Below are 19,533 nucleotides of genomic sequence, written 5' to 3'. Positions count from 1 at the left end.
AAACTAATTATGATAATAAAAAATACATACATTAATTCGTCTGCGTTGTTATAGTCTATGTGTCTTGTTTCCGACATGCGTGGAGCGTCAACAATCACTCAATGTGGAATTCCCCCCTCTCTCCCCCCTCGCTGTCGGCACCGCCCACCTGCTTTCTGATTGGCTCAAACTCCTTCCTCCGTCTGGTTCCCTCGCACGCGATTGGCTGTTCGGCTGTTCATCACGCCGCTTCCTGATTCATGGTGCGGTTTGTTATTGAGCGGAGCTCCTTTAAATGTGAAGGGAAATGTTGACGGTCGGAGTTGAAAAAGTTGGTGAGTTGTCTTCCACTGGTTTTCCAAGTTGTCCGAGTTGTTTATTAGTGAACAATGTGCGAGGAAAGCGGAATTTGGTTGAGGTGGGAGCGAGTAAAGTTTTAATGCGAACTTCTCCGCGGCTGCTACCTGACGTCGCTGTTACTCCTCCAGGTGAACGGAAATACCGTGGCACTCTTGTCGCTTCCTCGTAATGAGAACAATTTTTTTTTTTTTTTTTTTTTTGTAACCTTCACAGAGAAAGAGGGCTCGATTTTCGCCGTGGAGCAGCTGCTGGTACAGACACCTCGAAGATGTCAGGAGCCCCTGAGCAGAACAGGAAGCGTCGTTCCTTCAAGCTGTTCCTGATCTCGACCGACCTTCAGGTCCAGGACGATCTGGAGGGACCCATTCTGCTGAGCAGGGGGTTCATCTGCCAAGATCAGGACCAGGGCAGGACCCGAAAGGACGCCCTCTGGGTTAAGGTACCAACTGACTTCATGGCAACTTCTTTCGAGTACACGAACCAAACTTGCTGCACTTCATTATCACCGTGTTAAATATCTTGAGCAATACGTAATTAGGACAACGATGACATTCATTCAGATTTAGGACGGCAGCCAACGAGTGTGATTAATGTATCGATCGTTCTGACGATTAATCGGATTTTAAAATTTGCCAAATTCTGCAGTTTTGTTATCGTACCACTTTAGCCTTTTTGTACAACACAAAATATTGTACAAATGAAATGAAAAAATGAAAACAACAATAATAATAATAATAATAATAATAATAATACAGACCTTTGGGCACTTAAATAACTTAAAAACAACATTATATGTAGGAGAAAACATAAGATACAGAAACCCTTCAGCTGTGAGTTTGACAATGAGGAACAGCAAAAACAAAAACAAGTCTATGATTTTAACTAGAATGTGCAGATTCATCAAACTGTGACGATTTAAAAATGTCTGCTGGAGCTCAAACATTTCATCCAGCTTTCACGTTGTCAAAAGGAGGAATAAAAACGGCTGAAAGGCTTTCAAAAGGGTTATACATGAAAGATGGAAATAAACAAAGAATTCAATTCATTTTTAAACAAGAAAGCAAACACTCTATTTGAAAAAAAAAATGCAAAAGCAGGATTCCTTTAGCGCATGCTTGATCATTTTTAGTAAAGGTGTATCTACAGCTAAAAAAATGCTTTTGACATCAACATGTGAAAAGCTCAGCCCTTTCTGCTTGACTTAACATTATTACATAGTAGGGCTGATCTGTTTTGTTTATTTATGTTTGTTTTTTTATCAGTCAATTAATGTTTAGATAAAAAAGTATGTTTAACAGGAGATTTTCTTTTTATTTGGCTTACTGGTTTGGGTATGTTTTTTTTTTTTTCCCAGCAAATTACCTTTTTTTTCACGTCTGTATGCTCTAGTTAACGATTAATTGATTACCAAATTAGCTGACGATTATTTCAATAAGTGATTTGGCACAATTAATTATTTCAGCCCTGATAAGATTTAAACGCGTTTCAGTGATTAGACGGACTGTAACAAACTTTCCACAGTTTGTTACTTTACAACCATCAACTCCAGTGTATTTTATTGGGATTTTAAAATAGTTAAATCATTTATTTGCAGAAGGAACATCGCAAAGACGGCGCTGCTACCACCTTGTGTTATCTTTAGCGAGGGAGCATCTTGTCAAAAGATTCTTCCACCTGAGCTGTGTGTCTCTGCAGCTCCCCCAGAGTTGCCATGACACTGTTTGTTTACAAACGAAAACCTCTGAGGGCTTCGCAAAACATCTAAAGAAATGAAATCAGTCGCGGGTAGAGTCTGTGTACTGATTAGCCTCTGAAGTCAATTATTTGTTTGGTACGTAGAGCACTTCATGATTATACGCTGCTGCGTGTTGATTCACCACAGTAAATCCCAGTCATATACTCTGAGGTTTGTTCCTGTTACTGTTTTATTGCCATCGTTGTACTAGGGAAGTTTCTGAATCAGAAGTCAACCTTCCCCACAAAGTGTTATGAATCTTAGCCATACCTTAAATTCACTGTTAAGGTAAATTTAAGGTAATCTTGGTACTCAACGTAGTTCTTTTTTTTTTTTCTCTCTCACCTTGTGTGAACTACCTGTCCTTTTCATTTTCATGCAGGTGTTGGACAATGGACTCATGGTGAAAATAGAAAAGAAATACCTGCTGGAAATCTCAGCTGACCTCGTTGGACTGGTGGAGCCTGTGTCCGACCTGGACGTTCGACTAAACCTACTAAGTAATGCGTCAGCGGCGTTAAGCGAATTAGATTGTTGAGCGATCACATGAAGATTGACATAAATCTTTTTTTTTTTTACAAATGTCTGTGCAGTCAAATTTTCTAACTCTAATCTTTGTGTGTGTTGTGCGTTTTTCAGACAATCCAGACAACCTGCGACAGCTGGCTTCTCTCCCCACCAATGCTCCGCTGTGGGTCCTGATCGGCGCGCAGGATGAGCTGGCCGAGGCAGAACTCAAGTACATCGGACCGCTCAGCGGAGGGAGCAGCACTTTGTATTTTGGAGTGGAGCTAAAGGTGATATTTGAGGCGTGGGTTCCCAGGAAAACTCCATAGATGTGAAAGGAAGAGTCGAACAAGTAACTTGAGGGGGAAAAAAAATGTCTAACCTTGTTAAAGCAGACAGGTTAACAAAGTTGGATTGTTCGATCTCGTATATTTACAATATATTTACAATGCTTTGAAAAGTATTTATACTGTTGAATTATGAGTGGAAGCAAAATCATAAAGAAATTACAAAAAGAGGTTACATTTTCTGTCTTCTAGGATGTGTTAGCGCATGATTTTATTCAGCAGTCCGAGGGCGCTGAATACAGATTAAAAAATAAAATAAAATAGAAATATATCTATTATCCCACATCAGGGAAATTTAGGTGCAGCAGGAGCATCGAAACCTGTAATACATTTAAAATGGTTTTTCAAAACAAACCATAGAGTTGGGTATTTTGCAAAACATAATATAAAATGAGAAAATAGTGTGGTGATAAGCTCCAACTCTTAGAGGCCTCTGTGCCATCACCCTTATCATTAGTTCACACCACAGATATTCTCAGATTAATTTGTGCCTTAACAGTACATCTTTATCAGGGCTGCTACTATCAGTTATTTTAGTAATCAACTAATCTATTGATTATTCTGACGATGAATCGATTAATCCGATTTAAGAAATGGCATATTATAATTTTGTATAAAAAAAGGCCCAAGAGATTCAATTTAAAAAATCTGCAGAAATATATAAAAGATGCAAATAAACAAATAATTCAGTTTTTAAAAAAAAATAAATAAGGAAATAGTTTCCATTGCCTAAAATGCAATACCATAAAATTTCTTCAGTAAATCTGAACCAAGTGAAGCTAAAATTATGCCACTTGATGAGATTTGGCTAAGACTTATTTAGGTGTTTTCATCTTAAATGTACATATTTTAATTCAGTTTTGGGTTAATTACTGCTCTGAATATTTTTTTTTTTTTTTTTTTTTTTTACCAAATGGCATTTTTTGACTTTGTATGTTCCAGCTAGCAATTACTGAATTAATTGACAATTATTTCACAGATCAATTAATCCAATGATTTAGTTTGATTAATTCGATGATTTATCGTGATTTATCATGATAATCCGATTTATCGTGATTAATCAGACGATTTATCGTAATTAATCCGATGATTAATCCGATGATTAATCATGATTAATTGTTATTTAACGTGATTAATCATTATTTAGCGTGATTAGTCATAATTAATCAGATGATTTATCGTGATTAATCAGATGATTTATTGTGGTTAATCAGATGATTTATTGTGGTTAATCTTGATAATCATCAGATTGATCCAATTATTTTTCATGATTAATCTGTAAAACGCAGATTAATCATGATAGTCATGGAATTAATCATGATAATCATCACATTAGTTATGATTAATCCTATTATTCAGATTAATAATTTCAGCAATAATTTTATTGTATACAAAAAAAAGACCAATGAATTGCTCATGAAAAGCCTGTTGCTCCTCCCTGTTGCTCCTCCAGGGTACAGCAGTGGGTAGAGGAACCTGCAATGGTTCCAACAAGGGCGTCCGCTACTTCTCCTGTCCCGATGCCTGCGGCCTCTTCGTCCCCGTGAGTCACATCCGCCTCCGCCACTGGTCCAGCAGGAACAGCATCGACGCTCCGGAGAAAACCAAGGACCGTTCCCGCCGCACCAACCACGGCGTCAACGGCCACCGTAGCAACAACGATCGCTCCAACCAGCCCCACCTGCGTCGCATAAGCTTCAATCACAATCGCCCCAAGGCCCAGCTGCAGACGCAGGACATGCTCTCGCGGACGGCCGAGTCGACACCCATCGCCGTTCACACCAATCCACGCGGCTCGTCGTCACCGCCACCGTTCCACGTCGGCCAGAGAGTGTGCGTCAGCGTGGATGGCATTGTCCACGGCGGGGAGGTGCAGTTCTGTGGCGCACTGCCTGGCCGATCCTCGACGTACGTCGGAGTCCTTCTGGTGAGCATGAACCACCCCAAATGCATTTGGCCTCAGGATGTTGAATCCTTCTCCTTATTTATTGGTTTGTTGGCGATTTGTTGTTGCAGGATGCTCCTGCTGGTAACTGGGACGGACTTTACAAGGAACATAGGCTCTGCCACATTCCCTGTCACCTCTACGGACTGCTGCTTCCCGTCAGCAGCGTTTTTGCAGGTGCATCACAGGGTTTCTCCCACATATTGATTGTCTGGTGGTGCTGTCAGAAAATATTCATTTATTTTATTTTTTCTTAATTCTGTGTTCTCAGAACAAACATCTCCTAAGCCCATCTTGAAGCCAGCGTTGTCCCCTAATCCCAAACAATCCCCGACGTCACCAGCTCCTGCTCCCAGGTTGCCCCTGGTTCTGCCTGCTAAACAAGCACTCAAGCCTCCTCTTCCTCCTCCAAAGCCTACACACAAACCTTTACTCACGCGCCCACTGCCGCCTCCAAAACCTCAAAACCTAACACCAGTGTCAGCCTCGGAGCACACCAACGGTTCCCACAGCCCTTTCTCGCCTTTAAGACCTGTAGACGACGAAGAGGAGAATGAGGAGGGTGTAGATGATTACGGAGGAACGGGACTGGAGACGGAGCTGGAGGTCGGGTCGATGGTCGAGGTGAACGACCCGCCGCTCTTCGGGGTTATCCGATGGATTGGTCACTTAGGGGCCGTCAAGGAGCTGGTGGCAGGAATTGAGCTGGTGAGTGTAGCTTCAGCTTCGGTTTTCTTGTTCAGTTTAATTTCTCTTGGCCTTTAAATATTGTTGAGTTTCAGCACAAAACTGATCTCGGACACGACACAGAACTGTTTTAGGTAACATCAGAGCTTTCTGGTTTTCTAAACTATTTTAAATTAAATAAAGAGTTGTAATTAATGAGACATTCTGTTGGATAAAATAGAAGGAAAAAGTAAGGAATCACGAACCAAAGCTAATCCATATTAATATGTTGTTGCACCTCTTATTTCTTCTCCAAACATATAAGTCAATGATCTTATTCTTCAGTGTGAGAGTCAAAGATTCGAGCCTAACCTTTTTTTTATTCTCCATCAGTAGAAGTAATTTTTTTTTGTCAATGTTTGAGTTAATCCAATTAGTTTCTTATGTTTCTCATCAGTAAATGCATGCAAATCCAGATTAGTTTGATTAATAATAAATGTCAGATGTTTAATTCAGTAAATATCTCCTGGCGATATTTGTGATAGCCAATGAATCGCATGATATTAACCAATTGATAGTTTTGAACCAATAAATAAATTAACATTACATGGGGTGTTTTATTAATGCTACACTGGTATAATTTAATGAAAGATGCCATGGAGGTTGTAACACATTTATTCAAACTTATGTCAACAACTACATGTACAGGGTGTCTTCTTAAAAAATCTTAAATTCATGTATCCAAAATATAAGGGCCTTAAAATGTATTGAATTCATTTTAACAAGCATTTTGGTATTTTGATATTCTTGCTGGACCTGTTGGTTGGACGAAGTTTGTATATTTTTGTGGAAGTATGTTTCAAATGTCACTTAATCGTCTTAAATTTGAGTTGGTGAAACATGCAGAGAAACCTTGAAGTTCTGTGTCCCATGAAAGGGACAGAAAATATGCCAGTTTCTAGGATAGTGGTAGATATTTATATTCTATAGCAGGGGTCCCCAAAGTCGGTCCTCGAGGGCCGGTATCCTGCTTGTTTCAGTTCTCTCCCTGGTGGTACCAACAGCATGTCAGTGCTCTTCTTAGGCCTCTACCGAGCCATCATTTGACCCAGGTGTGTTAAACCAGGGAGAAAACTAAAACATGCAGGATGCCGGCCCTCGAGGACCAACTTTGGGGACCCCTGCTCTATAGGAAATGATGTGGGATGCTGACCGACTCCTACCGATTAGAGGTGTAGAATCAGAAAGTGATTCAACAAAATATGACTTTCAGGGTGTGTACGGTTATGCAACCGGATTACAGCACATGTGTTTTGTTTTTTTTTTCCACACTTTTGCGTTTTAGGAGCAGGAGCTGTCTGCTGGAACAGACGGCAGTTACCTCGGCGAACGCCACTTCCGTTGCCCCGCCAACAAGGGGCTGTTCGTCAAGCTTCGCAACTGCAGACGGGACTCCAGGTTCCCCGTCCCCGAGAAGCCCGTCAACCAAGTGGAGCGCTGCAACTCGATAGGTGAGAAAGCGTCAGCCGCTTAGCCAAAGCGAGGCTGCACATAGTTTTGTGAAAGCTGGGACATCTCTGCATCCTGTTGCCATATTAAAGGCGATGTCGCCCGTTCTCTTGTAATTCCAACCTGCGTCCGTGGCTCTCAGCATTTGCAGATTGGGGAAGCGAGCGGGTGGACGAACACACTCCTCCGGTGGACGGGGACGAGGCCAGGCAGCTGTACGAAGGCTCAAAGAGAGGCATCCAGGGTCACCTCAACTCCTGCTACCTGGACGCCACGCTGTTCAGGTGAGAAACAAATGAATGTGTTTGAGAGAAAAACGATAGAAGCAGTGACCTGGTTGCATAAATGTGCATTCTACAGTACATATTACATTGAGAAATTCAATTAGGGCAACAACAAACGATTATTTTAGTTATCAATGAACAATTTCTCGTGACGATTAATCGGATAGAAATAATTGTCATGTTTTGCAGGTTTTTCACTTAGGCCTTTTTTAAACAATATTAGAAATACATTAATAAAATTCAAAGGAACAAATAATTTAATTCTTTTTTTTAAAAAAAGAAAAAAAACATTTTCTTGCCTAAAATTCAAGAAAATAATTAGATTTTCTGAAAAAGTCTACATGTGTTGTTCTCTCAGCAGTGTCTGTATACTCCAGCTAACAATTATTTGATTGCTAAATTGGTTGACAATTATTTCAGTAATTGATTCATCACGATTAATCGTTTCAGCCCTACACTCAATAATCAACTACATCAAATTGGACTAGCCTGAAATAAAGATCAGCTGTCCTCGTTGGATTTTTACCTGCATTCTTAGACTGCAGTCATAGTGACCGTATAGGTTACAAAAGATATAAAAATATATATTTTATTGTACAAATGTGCCGGTCAGGAGAAGGGAACAAAATATCCGAAGCATTAAAGATTGAAACCCATTTTCTTACAAATGCCTAGATACCCACAGGGAAACATTTAAATGTTGTTGTTTTTTTTGTCAAAGTAGAGCAGGTAAATCTGGTTTATTCGAGATGCAGGAAACTGACAGACTCCTCTTTTCTGTCAATCAAAGAAATGGATAACAAGTGAAACAATGATTTGATTCCCTTTGCCTGCAGTTTGTTCTCCTGCTGCAGCTCGGCAGACTGGGTGTTATTTTGGCCATCTGACGCCGAAACGAACCAAAGCTCCAAACTGGCTCAGGACCTGCTTCGCTGTGAAATAGTCAACCCACTGAGAAGGTGTGTGTGTGTTTCGTTTTCTTTTCTCAACGTTAGCAGAATGTAGACAAATATTTGCACATGTTTGTATTGGAAACACAGATACCCTGATTGTTTCTGAAAAAACACTCAAAATTCCCCACCCCACACAGAACATAATCTAAAAGGTGTGTGTGTGTGTGTGTGTCGCTCTGTTAAGGAACGGCTACGTGTGTGCCAGTAAGACCATGGCTCTGAGGCGCCTGCTGGAAGCTGCCAACAGCAACGCAGGGTTCACCAACCAGGAAAAAGGTGTGCATGCATTGTGTCCGGGCCTCTGATTTCCTGCTTTTCTTTTTTTTTTTTCTTCCTTGTTTTTGTTTCTTTTAGTTGTTTTTTTTTAAAGTTCTCTGTTAATAAAGCTAAGGAATGTTGCCACTCTGCTCTCTCGCCCTGTCTGTCAGATCCCGAGGAGTTCCTGAACAAGCTTTTCCAGCTGCTGCGAGTCGAGCCGCTCCTAAAGATCAGGTCATTTACTCATCGCCTCCTCTATTCTGCCAGCATATAAGACCGGCTGCAGGTTAACGCACTCTTCCTGGTTCAAATGCGGTCACAGCTGCAGTCAGACCTGTAGCTCATGTGCAAACAATGCCATCATGTCTGGTTGTCGCAGCGACAACGTTGCCGTTTCCCTCCATTGCTTGCGTTCCTGTGCAAGAGCACAGCACAACCGAGACCTACGGCTAGTTTAGCTCACACAATGTCAGAGACACACTGGAGACATTCACTCTTAAGTGAATGAAAATCTGAGTTGTTTTTGCTGCACTACAAGTCATTTTCTGCATTTGTGGCAACAAGAGAAGCTACAGAATGTACTTTTTAACTTTAAAACTTTGCTTTCATTGACAAAATCCCCCCAAAAATCACGTTTACGACTTCAGTAACCCCAGGGGAAAGTACTTTTTCCATGTGCCGCGTCTAAAGGTCACACCTGTCCTCCTCCCTTTTTCTCTGTTTCAGATCAGTGACTCAGCAGGCTCAGGAGTGCCACCTCTACCAACTCTTTCCACCAACACTCCCTGCCTCTCCTGCGCCCCCCGTCAACTTGCCCATCCCCATGGCCTCGCCCACGTCCATGAGGGTCGCCAGCGTTCAGTCCCTGCTGGAGTCCTCCTTCCTGCACGGCGGCCTCAAGTTTGCCGAGGTAAAGCTCAGGATTTCATCATCCAGCTGGTACCATGGCCATTGCCTGCCTGTGCAACTCCTCTACAAAAAAAAAAGAAAATCTTGCTTACAGCACAGTTTAGGCTTTCTGCCTTTCACTCCAGTCTGTTTTTGACCAGGCCTATCAGAAGAAGAAGAAGAAGTTGTGAACATTGATGTAAATATTTTGCGTAGTCTGTCTGTAGTTTTAACCATGGCAGCAGAGGAAGTGAAGGAAGACGTTCAGTCCGTGTCGGCCAAGCTTCCAAATATTGAATTAGCATTAGCAGCAGCCTCGTTCAGTTTGGCACTTCTCTCTTCGCAGTGGAGGATGGTTGTTTACAGCACAAGCAGTTTCCGATAAGCTTCATAGCACCGAACTCATGGACAAACGTTACCGATTGGGTAAAATTGAATACCTCAACAGAGGCCACGCCTCCTGGAAGCAATCGTTTCTCAATAGCCGAGAGCCCAAACCCTCTGGACGAAGCCTAAAGCCTAGGACAAGGGGCTGGATTTTACAAGACTAATTGTACTACCCAAGAATTACAAAAGTTCTTCTTTCTTTTGGCTACTTTAAACAGAGGTGACATGCAATCTTCATATTGCTGTAAAAGTGTTGCATTAATATTTTTCTTAGTCCATCTTGACTCCATCATTGTTGAACTTTTAAGTTTACTGCAAAAACGTGAATGTACTAGAGAATCAAGACATGAGTCTTTTAGCTTGACCTCAGCATAGGGAGTTTTATGAACACTAAAACATTGATCAGACAAAGTCTGAGCCTGAGTTTCTTACAAGAACTTGTATTTATATTCCTTGCCCCACCAGGCTCCCTCCTGTCTACTTCTGCTAATGCCCCGGTTTGGGAAGGACTTCAAAATGTTTGACGCCATCTTGCCCACCCTCAGTCTGGATATCACAGATTTGCTGGATGACAGTAAGGTTTTATTGCTTGTCTGTTGTGTCTAATATCATGTTTTGCTCGTTTCATTTTCAGTTTTTATTTCATTTATGAATATATCTCTTGCTGTGTGTACCTATGTCTATAGCTCTCAGGCAGTGCAGTATCTGCCAGGCTGTAGCCGAGTGGGAGTGTGTGCAGTGCTACGAAGACTTGGACATCACTCCCGGACATCTAAAGCAATACTGCCAGACGTGCAACACGCAGGTATCCCTTCATCACCTGGAAAATCTGTCTAAAATAATAATGATTAAAAAAAACAAGAGCGGGTATTGATTCTGTTCATTTTTTCTTCTGTGCACGACTAGGTTCACAGTCACAGGAACCGTGCGTCGCACAACCCGGTCAAGATCGCCGTTCCTCGGGGGACGTGGTCGGGCCCTCTGCATCACACCCGCCAGCGGATGTCTCTCTTTGCGGTGACGTGCATCGAAACCAGCCATTACGTCAGCTTCGTCAAGCACGGACCCCAGGCCTCCGACTGGTTGTTCTTCGACAGCATGGCAGACCGAGAAGGTGAGCGGGAGGGCAGCACAAATCACTCCTCTTGTGTCAAACATAAAAGCCTCACATTCGTTTGTTCGCTTCCTCGCCCAGGTGGCGAGAACGGCTTCAACATCCCCCAGGTGAGGGGGTGTCCCGAGGTGGGCCGCTACCTGGGCCTGTCGGAGGAGGAGCTGAGCAGGGTGGACGCCTCGTCTTTGAGGGAGTCGGCCCGGAGGCTGCTCTGCGACTCCTACATGTGCCTGTACCACAGCCCAGAGCTCAGCCTCTACAAGTGATATGAAGACAACCAATGAAGTGAAGTGAAGAAGAGAAGAAAAACACCCTGAAAATGTTTTTCCTATAAAAAGTGGGGGGGAAAAAAGAAACAAATGCACTCACAAGATATGTAGCAAAAACAACCGACCTTAAACAGCATTGATTATCTTTATAATGGGAGTTATATGTTGTTGTTTTTTTTTTTTGGAGGGAGGGGGGGGTTGCCTTTTGAACAAACATGAGGAAGCTGAGCCTTAATCACTCAGACCTTATATCTGTGTTTAATCTGTTTCTCAATGTGCATACACTGTACAGAACCACTGTGCCTCTTATATGTGACTCATGTATACTTAATACGGTTTGCACTGCTTTATTTGATTGTCAGTAAGTTTGTATATAATATGATTGTTCTGAACTGACAGCTAAGATGCACATACACGTTTAACTTTTATTCTTCATGTGATGTTTAGATGTTGCAGCGTATCACTGTGGGTAATGTTTGATATAATAAAAGCCCTAAGTTTGATCTGTTTTTGGTTGTATTTGTTATTGCCGGGTTTTTTTTGGTTTTGTTTTTCAAACAATATCCGGACATATCTGAATATCTCAAAGAGCACTGTTTAGTTTGTCATCTGAAAATGGCATAACACTAAAATATAAAGATGTGATCATTCCCTTACTGTAAGGCAGTTTAAGTAGTGCATTCACCATAGTAGCTGCTGAGAGGTCCGAGGTAACTCAAGAAGAACAATCCATATGTAAATTACCTTTTACATCACCATTGTATCCTAGTTTATTTTTGGCCTATCGCATAATTTCTTTAAAATACGTAATTTGTCAAAGAAAAAATTCGAGTACGTAGACTGCATAGCTTTGGACCATATCTTAAGATATAATTCAATGTAAAAGATGGAAAACACACAAAACAGAATGTGTGGGACATAACAAAATTAAACTTTTATAACGCAAAATCCCTGTGTAGGTAAGTAAATGTGGCGGAAGCGTCCTCCCCAATATGGCGGCGACGCTAACGTACCAACTACTGGCTGTGCGACGTCTACGTGCACCTACGTCTCTGAGCGTAACTGCGCCATCATTGCGGGCCTAGGAATCAGCGAGTGTCGGCGGAACAAGTTGTTCCTCGGCTCTCCTTACGGGCCAGTGTCGTTCGTTTTCCTTAAAAAGCCCACTTCGAACGGCAGCAGCACCGGTTTAGATGTATTTGTAAGGTAAGCTAACCTCCAACAGTGCGCGTGGCTTTAACTGTTCGACGTTAGCTGACAGCGCCAGCCTGCCTGCGCTGCCTCGAGCTGCTACTTCTAACTGCGGGGCTGCCGCTGTGTTTACTGGAGCAACTTAAACCAACTAATATCTGTAATAGCTCATCCAAATCCCCCCGACTGCTATCAATACGTCCTGTCTTATTCCGCCTTATTATCCACGTGTCTGTGTTAGAAAGCTCTAAACAAAGCTGTTGCTTTATTAAATTCGCCCGTTGTTAAACAAAAATCTTAGTTTGTGTCAAATTAGCAAAAATGGCATCTGTGACAAATAAAAAGGTGTTGGAAGTGCAAATTATTCCAGTTTGAGCTTCTGGAAATGGACTTCGTTATGCTATTTATTGTATATTGCACCAAAAAAATTATGTAATCGTCGATTAGGGTTAAATCTGACTTAATTTCTGTTTTAGATGTACCTCTACCAGATCTGATTTCATACTGTTGTGAGCTTATTGGTATCCACTGTTCTAGGAAGGTTTCTGTCCCTGACAGTTAAATATTTTTACTGTTGTCAGTGTGTTATATTTATATTGTTCAGTCATTTTGGTAATGTGATTTACAAAAGTATTCACACACCCCTGGAGCTTTTTGTATGTTACAACCACAAACTTCAGTGTATACCAACATAGAGTAGTGTATAGTGGTGAAGAAGAAGGAAAGGTGTTCATGTCTTGGCACATATTGTCAATTGAAAGGTCTGGACTTTGACCCAGATATAATATTTTCCTTTTCAAGATCCTTAAAAAGAGAAGAAAGAAAAAGAAAATGTAATGAATATCATCATGTGTTTTTCTAGCTGCGTGCAGGTGCACACTGTCTCCAAGGACCAGCGGTGAAGTTTGTTGTCATGGCGTCTCCTCAAGGAGGAGGAGCTTTGTCCACAAGAGGAGGCAGCGGAGCCCGAAGGATGAAGTGGGCCCTTGAGCTCAGTGTGGGAAACACAAGGTAGACTGCTCTTCTGTGTCACCCTGCCTATGTTTACGTAACATTTACATCAGCTGGAGTACTGTGTTTTAAACTGTAGCAATTACTTGAAACTATTTATGGTTCAAAATTAAATAACCATTTTATCATTTTGTCTTTACAAATGCAAATAGCAATTGTTTTTTACTTGAGGTCCTTGTACTGTGTGTAGGGTCCTTTACATTTCAGCTTCTGGAATCTGTAATTTATGGGTTTTTCCACTCCAGGCCTGTGGAGGCAGTAATGTGCTTGTTTTCTGATAGTGATTTCAGAAGGAGAAAAAGATTCTTACTATAACTTTAACACGATTGTTGCATCTTGGACTTATGGGTATTTTATTCCTTCACCTTTCCATATTTTATACAGTTTTATTCATAAAGTTGTTTTAAGTTCTCTTACTTCCCACCAAAACAGACCACTGGATTATTTAGGTCTTTATTTGATTTGCTAGCCAGGAATCTATTTATACTGAAGCAAACAGTTGCAGAGAATGCCACCTAAACACGCACCACTGTTGACCACAACCGATTTCAGCTTGATCAGCCCTGACGGGTATTTTTAAAAAAAGACGTATTATGTTGTATGACATGTCAAGATATGTCTTTGGCACATTTGGTTGCGACAGAGTAAGTCAAACATCCAGCGGATAACAGGATGACTGAACATATTCTCATTTATTATTTTGACATATTTTATGGGACATGTTAGATTTGGAAATTTTAGGACCTTCAAAAAGTCCCAGCTTCATTTATCTAAAATTAAAGCCCTAAAATTTCTTTAATTTGTTAAAGATGAATACATTAATCGTAGGTCTTAAATTTTTGTGCCAGGACTATTCAATCTTATATATTCTATGTAGGTTGTTTTTGTTTCACAGTACTTTTCTATCAGACAGAAGTTTGAGGCTTTATGTGACTCAAACAATATAAGGCTACCGGTGTGAAGATGCTAACTAGCTAGCAAGCAAACAAGCCATTAGCAGCTAGCATATGGTTCATTTGCAGTTATGGCTCTCTAGTTAGCTAGAGTGCCACAAAAAAGAAAAACAGAACTTTTAGAGCAGGGGTGCCCAAAGTCGGTCCTCAAGGGCCGGCATCCTGCATGTTTTAGTTCTCTCCCTGGTGGAACCAACAACCTTTTCAGCATGTTAATGTTCTTCTTAGGCCTCTAATGAGCCATCATTTGATCCAGGTGCGTTAAACCAGGTTTTGGTCTCCTGCATTTCTTTGTACATCTTTGTCATTTTATAGGTCTTAAATTTTATTCATAATGGTCTTAAAAAGTCTTAAATTTAAGTTAATCAAACCTGCATAACCCTGTAATAGTCTTTTCAGTATCAGTAAGTTAAAGCTTTATAACAGACGGAATTTGGCCACAAAGCTCTGATGTCAAAATATGTTTTCGTACATCGAGAGAACCGACTCAGACGCGATAAACCCACATTTTTCTCTTCAGCACTGAGCAATTCCTACTAGCTTTGCCATTTTGTCCACTTTCAAATAGATAACAAGTGTTCATCTGGGCATCATTTAAAGGCTGGCCTCTGGTTGGCCGCATGGTGTTTGGGATATAATTAAACCAAGATGTGTCCTTCACTAGTTGGTCGAAACAACCGGTCTCCATACATTAGCACTGATCTGAATGTTGCAGAAACGGTTTGATTCAGAGCTGGACTGTTGTTGGCGCTTGCAGGAGCCGCAGTGACCGACAAGGCGGTCAGGGCGATGTCGTTTACCCCATCGGCTACTCGGAGAAACCCGTTCCCGACACCAGCATCCAGGAGACCGACAAGAACCTGGTGGAGAAGGTAGCGTGGTTAGCATTGCTAAAACAGACAGTCTCCATGTGTGTTTCCTCGAGCATTTCTAGTTCTGTCTGTTATTCCATAACAGACCATTATGCTACGCGTGAAAGGAGTTTATTTGACAGATCTGCCGTTTTTGCCGCAAACTTGACTCTCTCTCTCTTTCTCTTCTTGTTTTGTGCTGCAGCGCTGCTGGGACGTGGCCCTCGGGCCCCTTAAGCAGATTCCCATGAACCTGTTCATCATGTACATGTCTGGCAACACCATCTCCATCTTCCCCATCATGATGGTCTGCATGATGGCCTGGAGGCCCATACAGGCTCTCATGTCGATGTCAGCGAGTGAGTGTTCAGTACTGAGATTGTCCGCCGGCTCCACTCTGAATCCGTGTTCGTCTCTGACTCACTGACCGTGTCGTCCTGATCGCTCAGCCTTCAAGCTGTTGGAGAGCTCCAGTCAGCAGTGGCTACAGGGGCTCGTCTACCTGATCGGTAACCTCCTAGGAGCGGCGTTGGCCATTTATAAGTGTCAGTCGATGGGGCTGCTTCCGACACACTCGTCCGATTGGCTGGCTTTCATAGAGCCGCCGCAGGTAACGTCACAAACACACACCGGCGACGACCGTAGACGCTTACCAAAAGAAGCCTTTCAGATGATACAGATGTTGCCGTGTCGTAATAATAAATGATGACGCAGCGTTTGTTCCAGAACGAGTCAAGCTGGGTTTTATTCTCATAATTCCTAATATGGTATCATTTATACAGACGGCTGCAATATTTACTACCCAAAATGCCATTTTTGCCGTCAGTCCAACTTAATAACTCATTAGAGCCACAAATGCTACATGAGTGACAGAGTAGTAGGCCTATTCTGAGAAAAAATTAAAAACAAAACTCCTTTAATTAAGAGATGAGTAATATTACAGGAATAAGGTTCTATGAGAATAAAGTCAAAGTAATATGAGACGAAAGTCATATTACAAGAATAGTCATACAAGAACAAACTTGAAATAATAAGAATAAACTCACATTAGGAGAAAGTCATATTTAAAGAATAAAGTTGAAATAGTATGGGAATAAGGTCGTAATGTTTTTTAGAAGAAAGTCACAATATTTTTAGAATAAAGTCATAATGGTACAAGAATAAACTTGTAATGTTATGAGAATAAAGTCATACTATGACCTTATTCTTGTAATTTTATATATTTTTTTATTTCTTAGCGTGGCTCTAATACTCTGTTGTAATTTGTGATAGCATTTGTACCATGTCATGAATTTAAAAAAACATAAATACAGGAGAGCTGTTTTGTTTTGGCTCTCCAACCAGGGTGTTATTCTGTCAGAGGGCAGCACAAGCATTTGATCAAATCATTCACCAGAGGTCGTTTTAAACTCAGTTTGGTGACTTCAGACTAATGTAGAAGTGAAAGTTGCGACTTAAAGACTAATCAAACCTGTTCTGCATTACTCTACTCTGATTACAGATTCTTTAGCTTTTTGAAAGTGGAGGCCTGTGAAAAGGCCCTGCTGCACTGGTTTCTAAAAACAACAGGTTTGGATGAAACCGGGGCGACGAGGCGTCCGTTTCGCCCTGTCGTCCCCGCTGCAGCTCTGAATCACGCAGCAGGTTTTAATGTGGTCTTTGTCAGTGACTCTCAACTTTGGTTTGTAGTTACGCTTGACAGAACTACAAGTTTAACTTGTTCTTCTCTTTGCTGTGCTAGTAATGTGTTAGACGAGTTTTTCTAACACCTTCAATTGTGCGTGGAAACACCCACTTCAAGAACTCTTTTCTTTTCTTCTTTCTTTTTGGTAAAGGCAGTAGGACCTCGTTAAGCGTTTAGGTTTATCCGTGATGCCTAGCATGTGTTAAATAGGGCTGACTTTTTTTCACTTTCCATACCAATATCTGAGGTTTAGTATCAGCTGACATGGGAAAACATCGCTGAACTGACTTTTCTTTTTCTTTTTTTAAACATAAATAGAAATATACCGACGTATAATTTTATTTGATCACTCTGCAGCACACTTAAATCCACCGGTGGCATCACAAGCTTGGTCAAACAGGAAAACAACAAAAATTAAATTTGTTCAGCCAGTGCAACAGCCAATGTAAAATAAATAACACACTGAAACTGAAAAACTCGACATTTAAAAAATAAACTGCAGCAAATGGTTGGGAAAGTTCAATTAGGAATTCTAAATATAATGTGAAGTAAATAATAAAGCAAGACGTCGCTCAGAGAATAAAGCATAGAATTAAGAGTAAATAAATCTGCATTTATGGGTCTGGCACATTGTCACCAATACCCGATTTAGAATTTTTTTCCTATGTCTGGACTGAAACAGATATTAACATCTCTACTGACACCCTATTTTGTTTTTGTTTGTCCTGGACAGAGGCTGGAGATCATGAGCGGAGGGATGGTGCTGTGAAGCGGACTTCCGCTGAGGTCACATACTGTACATACTCCACTCTTCTTCTTCTTCTTCTTCTTTTTCTTGCCACACCACCAGGCAGCCCATCTCAAAAGCCTGACTTTTAGCCATTTCCAGACGCAATCAGGATCCAGACTCGGCCACCTCAGCTAAAACAGACATGTTTTACTAAAGCAAGGTGTACAGCACAGCTTAACATCAGGGATTTATCCACCATGTTCTCCATCATCCCCCTCTCTCTTCTGGGTTTGTTGCTGAAGCGTTACTTTGGTCTTCCTCTCTGGCGATAAGCAAGCATCCTTTTCTTTTTTTTTTTTTTTAAATACTCTCATAAAGATAGCAGATAATGTTGTTGACTACTGTTCGGCTACTGTAATTTTCTGTGCAGATAAAAGTTGACTTCGCAGTAGATTATTAATGGGAGAATTTCACAGCTCACAGAACTCAGACCATAACATCACTAATAAAAATCATTTCGTCCTTAGAATTCCTGAAATTGTTGGGCAGAGTCTGCAAAAATGTTTAGCTTAATTTTTTTTTTTTTCTTCAAAAAAACACACAAAAAAATTGGTACAGTTCAATCACGTTTTTTATTTTTTTTTTAAATTGTATATTCAGTTTGTAGTGAAATAATTCAATATGTCAACACAACTTCAACCCTCTGCCCAGCAACATTAACTCAGTTTTAATTTATAGGTCTGTTTAATTTATGCTGATTTGCCTATGAAAATGTTCTATAAATAAATCCTTATTGCTTGAAATAGAATGTTTTCAACTGTGTCAATAAATATATCGGAGGAAAAACGAGGCTTTCTTCATGCTTTAAAAAGGAGGTTCATTTTTTGCTTGATAAGTGTCCTTTTGTTTGTCTTTATATTACATTGTATCTGATAAAAAACGTTTAAGTTTATCTCTAAAGTCTTCTTTTTAGATCAAACTGCAATAAATACACAGTCTCATAGATCACATAGCTGCTTCTCAGTAAATTAATATGTAGTCAATAAGTTAAATGTTTCAGTAATTCTGTAAAAAGATGAAACACATTGTGCAAAATAGGCATTTATTAGACTTCCAATGTTTTTCAAGCTTTCAAAGATTTGAAATGCCTGTAAATTTTTATCACATGCACACCTCAACTGTGACAGAATCTATAAAATCTCGATTGTATGAGTTGTATATAATTAATTGGCATTTTGATTGAAATAAGGATTTGATCACCAACGAACCATCAAGAATTCAGGCTCTCGCAGACCTGCTATTTCATCTTGAAGAACCCCTCCCATCCTCCACTCATTACCTGTGTTAATTGCACCTGATGGAACTCGTTTACCTGTTTACAAGACACCTGTCCGCATAATCGTACTCGAACTAAAAGTGGAAGATATTTTGGATAGGATACAGTGGTATTGTAGGGTGTCGTCCATACTCTGATCTAGAATGTGGCGGTAATGCACCTTAAAGTTGTTTGTCAACTGCCATAACATACAAGAAGACAAGTCAGACTCCAATCTCAGCACCACTGGCAAGACCAAAGAGCTGCTTGTCCTAACCTCAGGACAAAATTATAGACCTGCACAAGGCTGGGATAGGCTACAGGACAATATGAAAACAGATTGGTGAGAAGGCAACGATTATTGACACCAGAAAACGGAAGATGACTGTCATTCTCCCTCCGACTGGGGTTTCATGGAACAAATGGCCTTGCAGAGTATCCATGATCGGGAGAAAGTTGGGGGATTGGCCCAAAGCTATATGGGAGTATCTGATCAATGACCTAAAGAGTTTGCCAATGACCATTTCAATAATCTAGAGAAGGCATGAAAGACGGCGATTAGAACGTTTTGGAGGAAGAAGGATGAGTAATCCCAAG

The 19,533-nt window shown here is 40.9% G+C and overlaps 2 protein-coding genes across 2 annotated transcripts; both read left to right on the top strand.

Moving 5' to 3' along the window:
* Positions 1-201: 201 nt before the first annotated feature.
* cyld3 (cylindromatosis (turban tumor syndrome) 3) lies at positions 202-11,710 on the top strand. Its single transcript, XM_032583985.1, has 17 exons — positions 202-314; positions 553-778; positions 2,457-2,574; positions 2,714-2,871; positions 4,382-4,855; positions 4,945-5,050; positions 5,145-5,581; positions 6,885-7,050; positions 7,191-7,332; positions 8,169-8,291; positions 8,470-8,561; positions 8,714-8,777; positions 9,270-9,453; positions 10,284-10,392; positions 10,505-10,623; positions 10,725-10,932; positions 11,014-11,710. The coding sequence occupies exons 2-17, from the start codon at positions 608-610 to the stop codon at positions 11,196-11,198; spliced, it is 2,856 nt and encodes a 951-aa protein (XP_032439876.1). The 5' UTR covers positions 202-314; positions 553-607; the 3' UTR covers positions 11,199-11,710.
* Positions 11,711-12,264: 554 nt separating this feature from the next.
* emc4 (ER membrane protein complex subunit 4) lies at positions 12,265-18,471 on the top strand. The gene is made up of 6 exons (XM_032583068.1): positions 12,265-12,407; positions 13,255-13,403; positions 15,114-15,228; positions 15,413-15,566; positions 15,657-15,817; positions 17,625-18,471. Exons 2-6 carry the CDS (start codon positions 13,306-13,308, stop codon positions 17,658-17,660), a joined length of 564 nt encoding a protein of 187 aa, XP_032438959.1. The 5' UTR covers positions 12,265-12,407; positions 13,255-13,305; the 3' UTR covers positions 17,661-18,471.
* The last annotated feature ends 1,062 nt before the right edge of the window (positions 18,472-19,533 follow it).

This window comes from Xiphophorus hellerii, chromosome 14, assembly GCF_003331165.1.
Source record: "Xiphophorus hellerii strain 12219 chromosome 14, Xiphophorus_hellerii-4.1, whole genome shotgun sequence".
Classification (NCBI taxonomy): domain Eukaryota; kingdom Metazoa; phylum Chordata; class Actinopteri; order Cyprinodontiformes; family Poeciliidae; genus Xiphophorus; species Xiphophorus hellerii.
The sequence above is the reverse complement of the archived record's forward strand: the minus strand, read 5'-3'. Positions and strand labels throughout refer to the sequence as shown.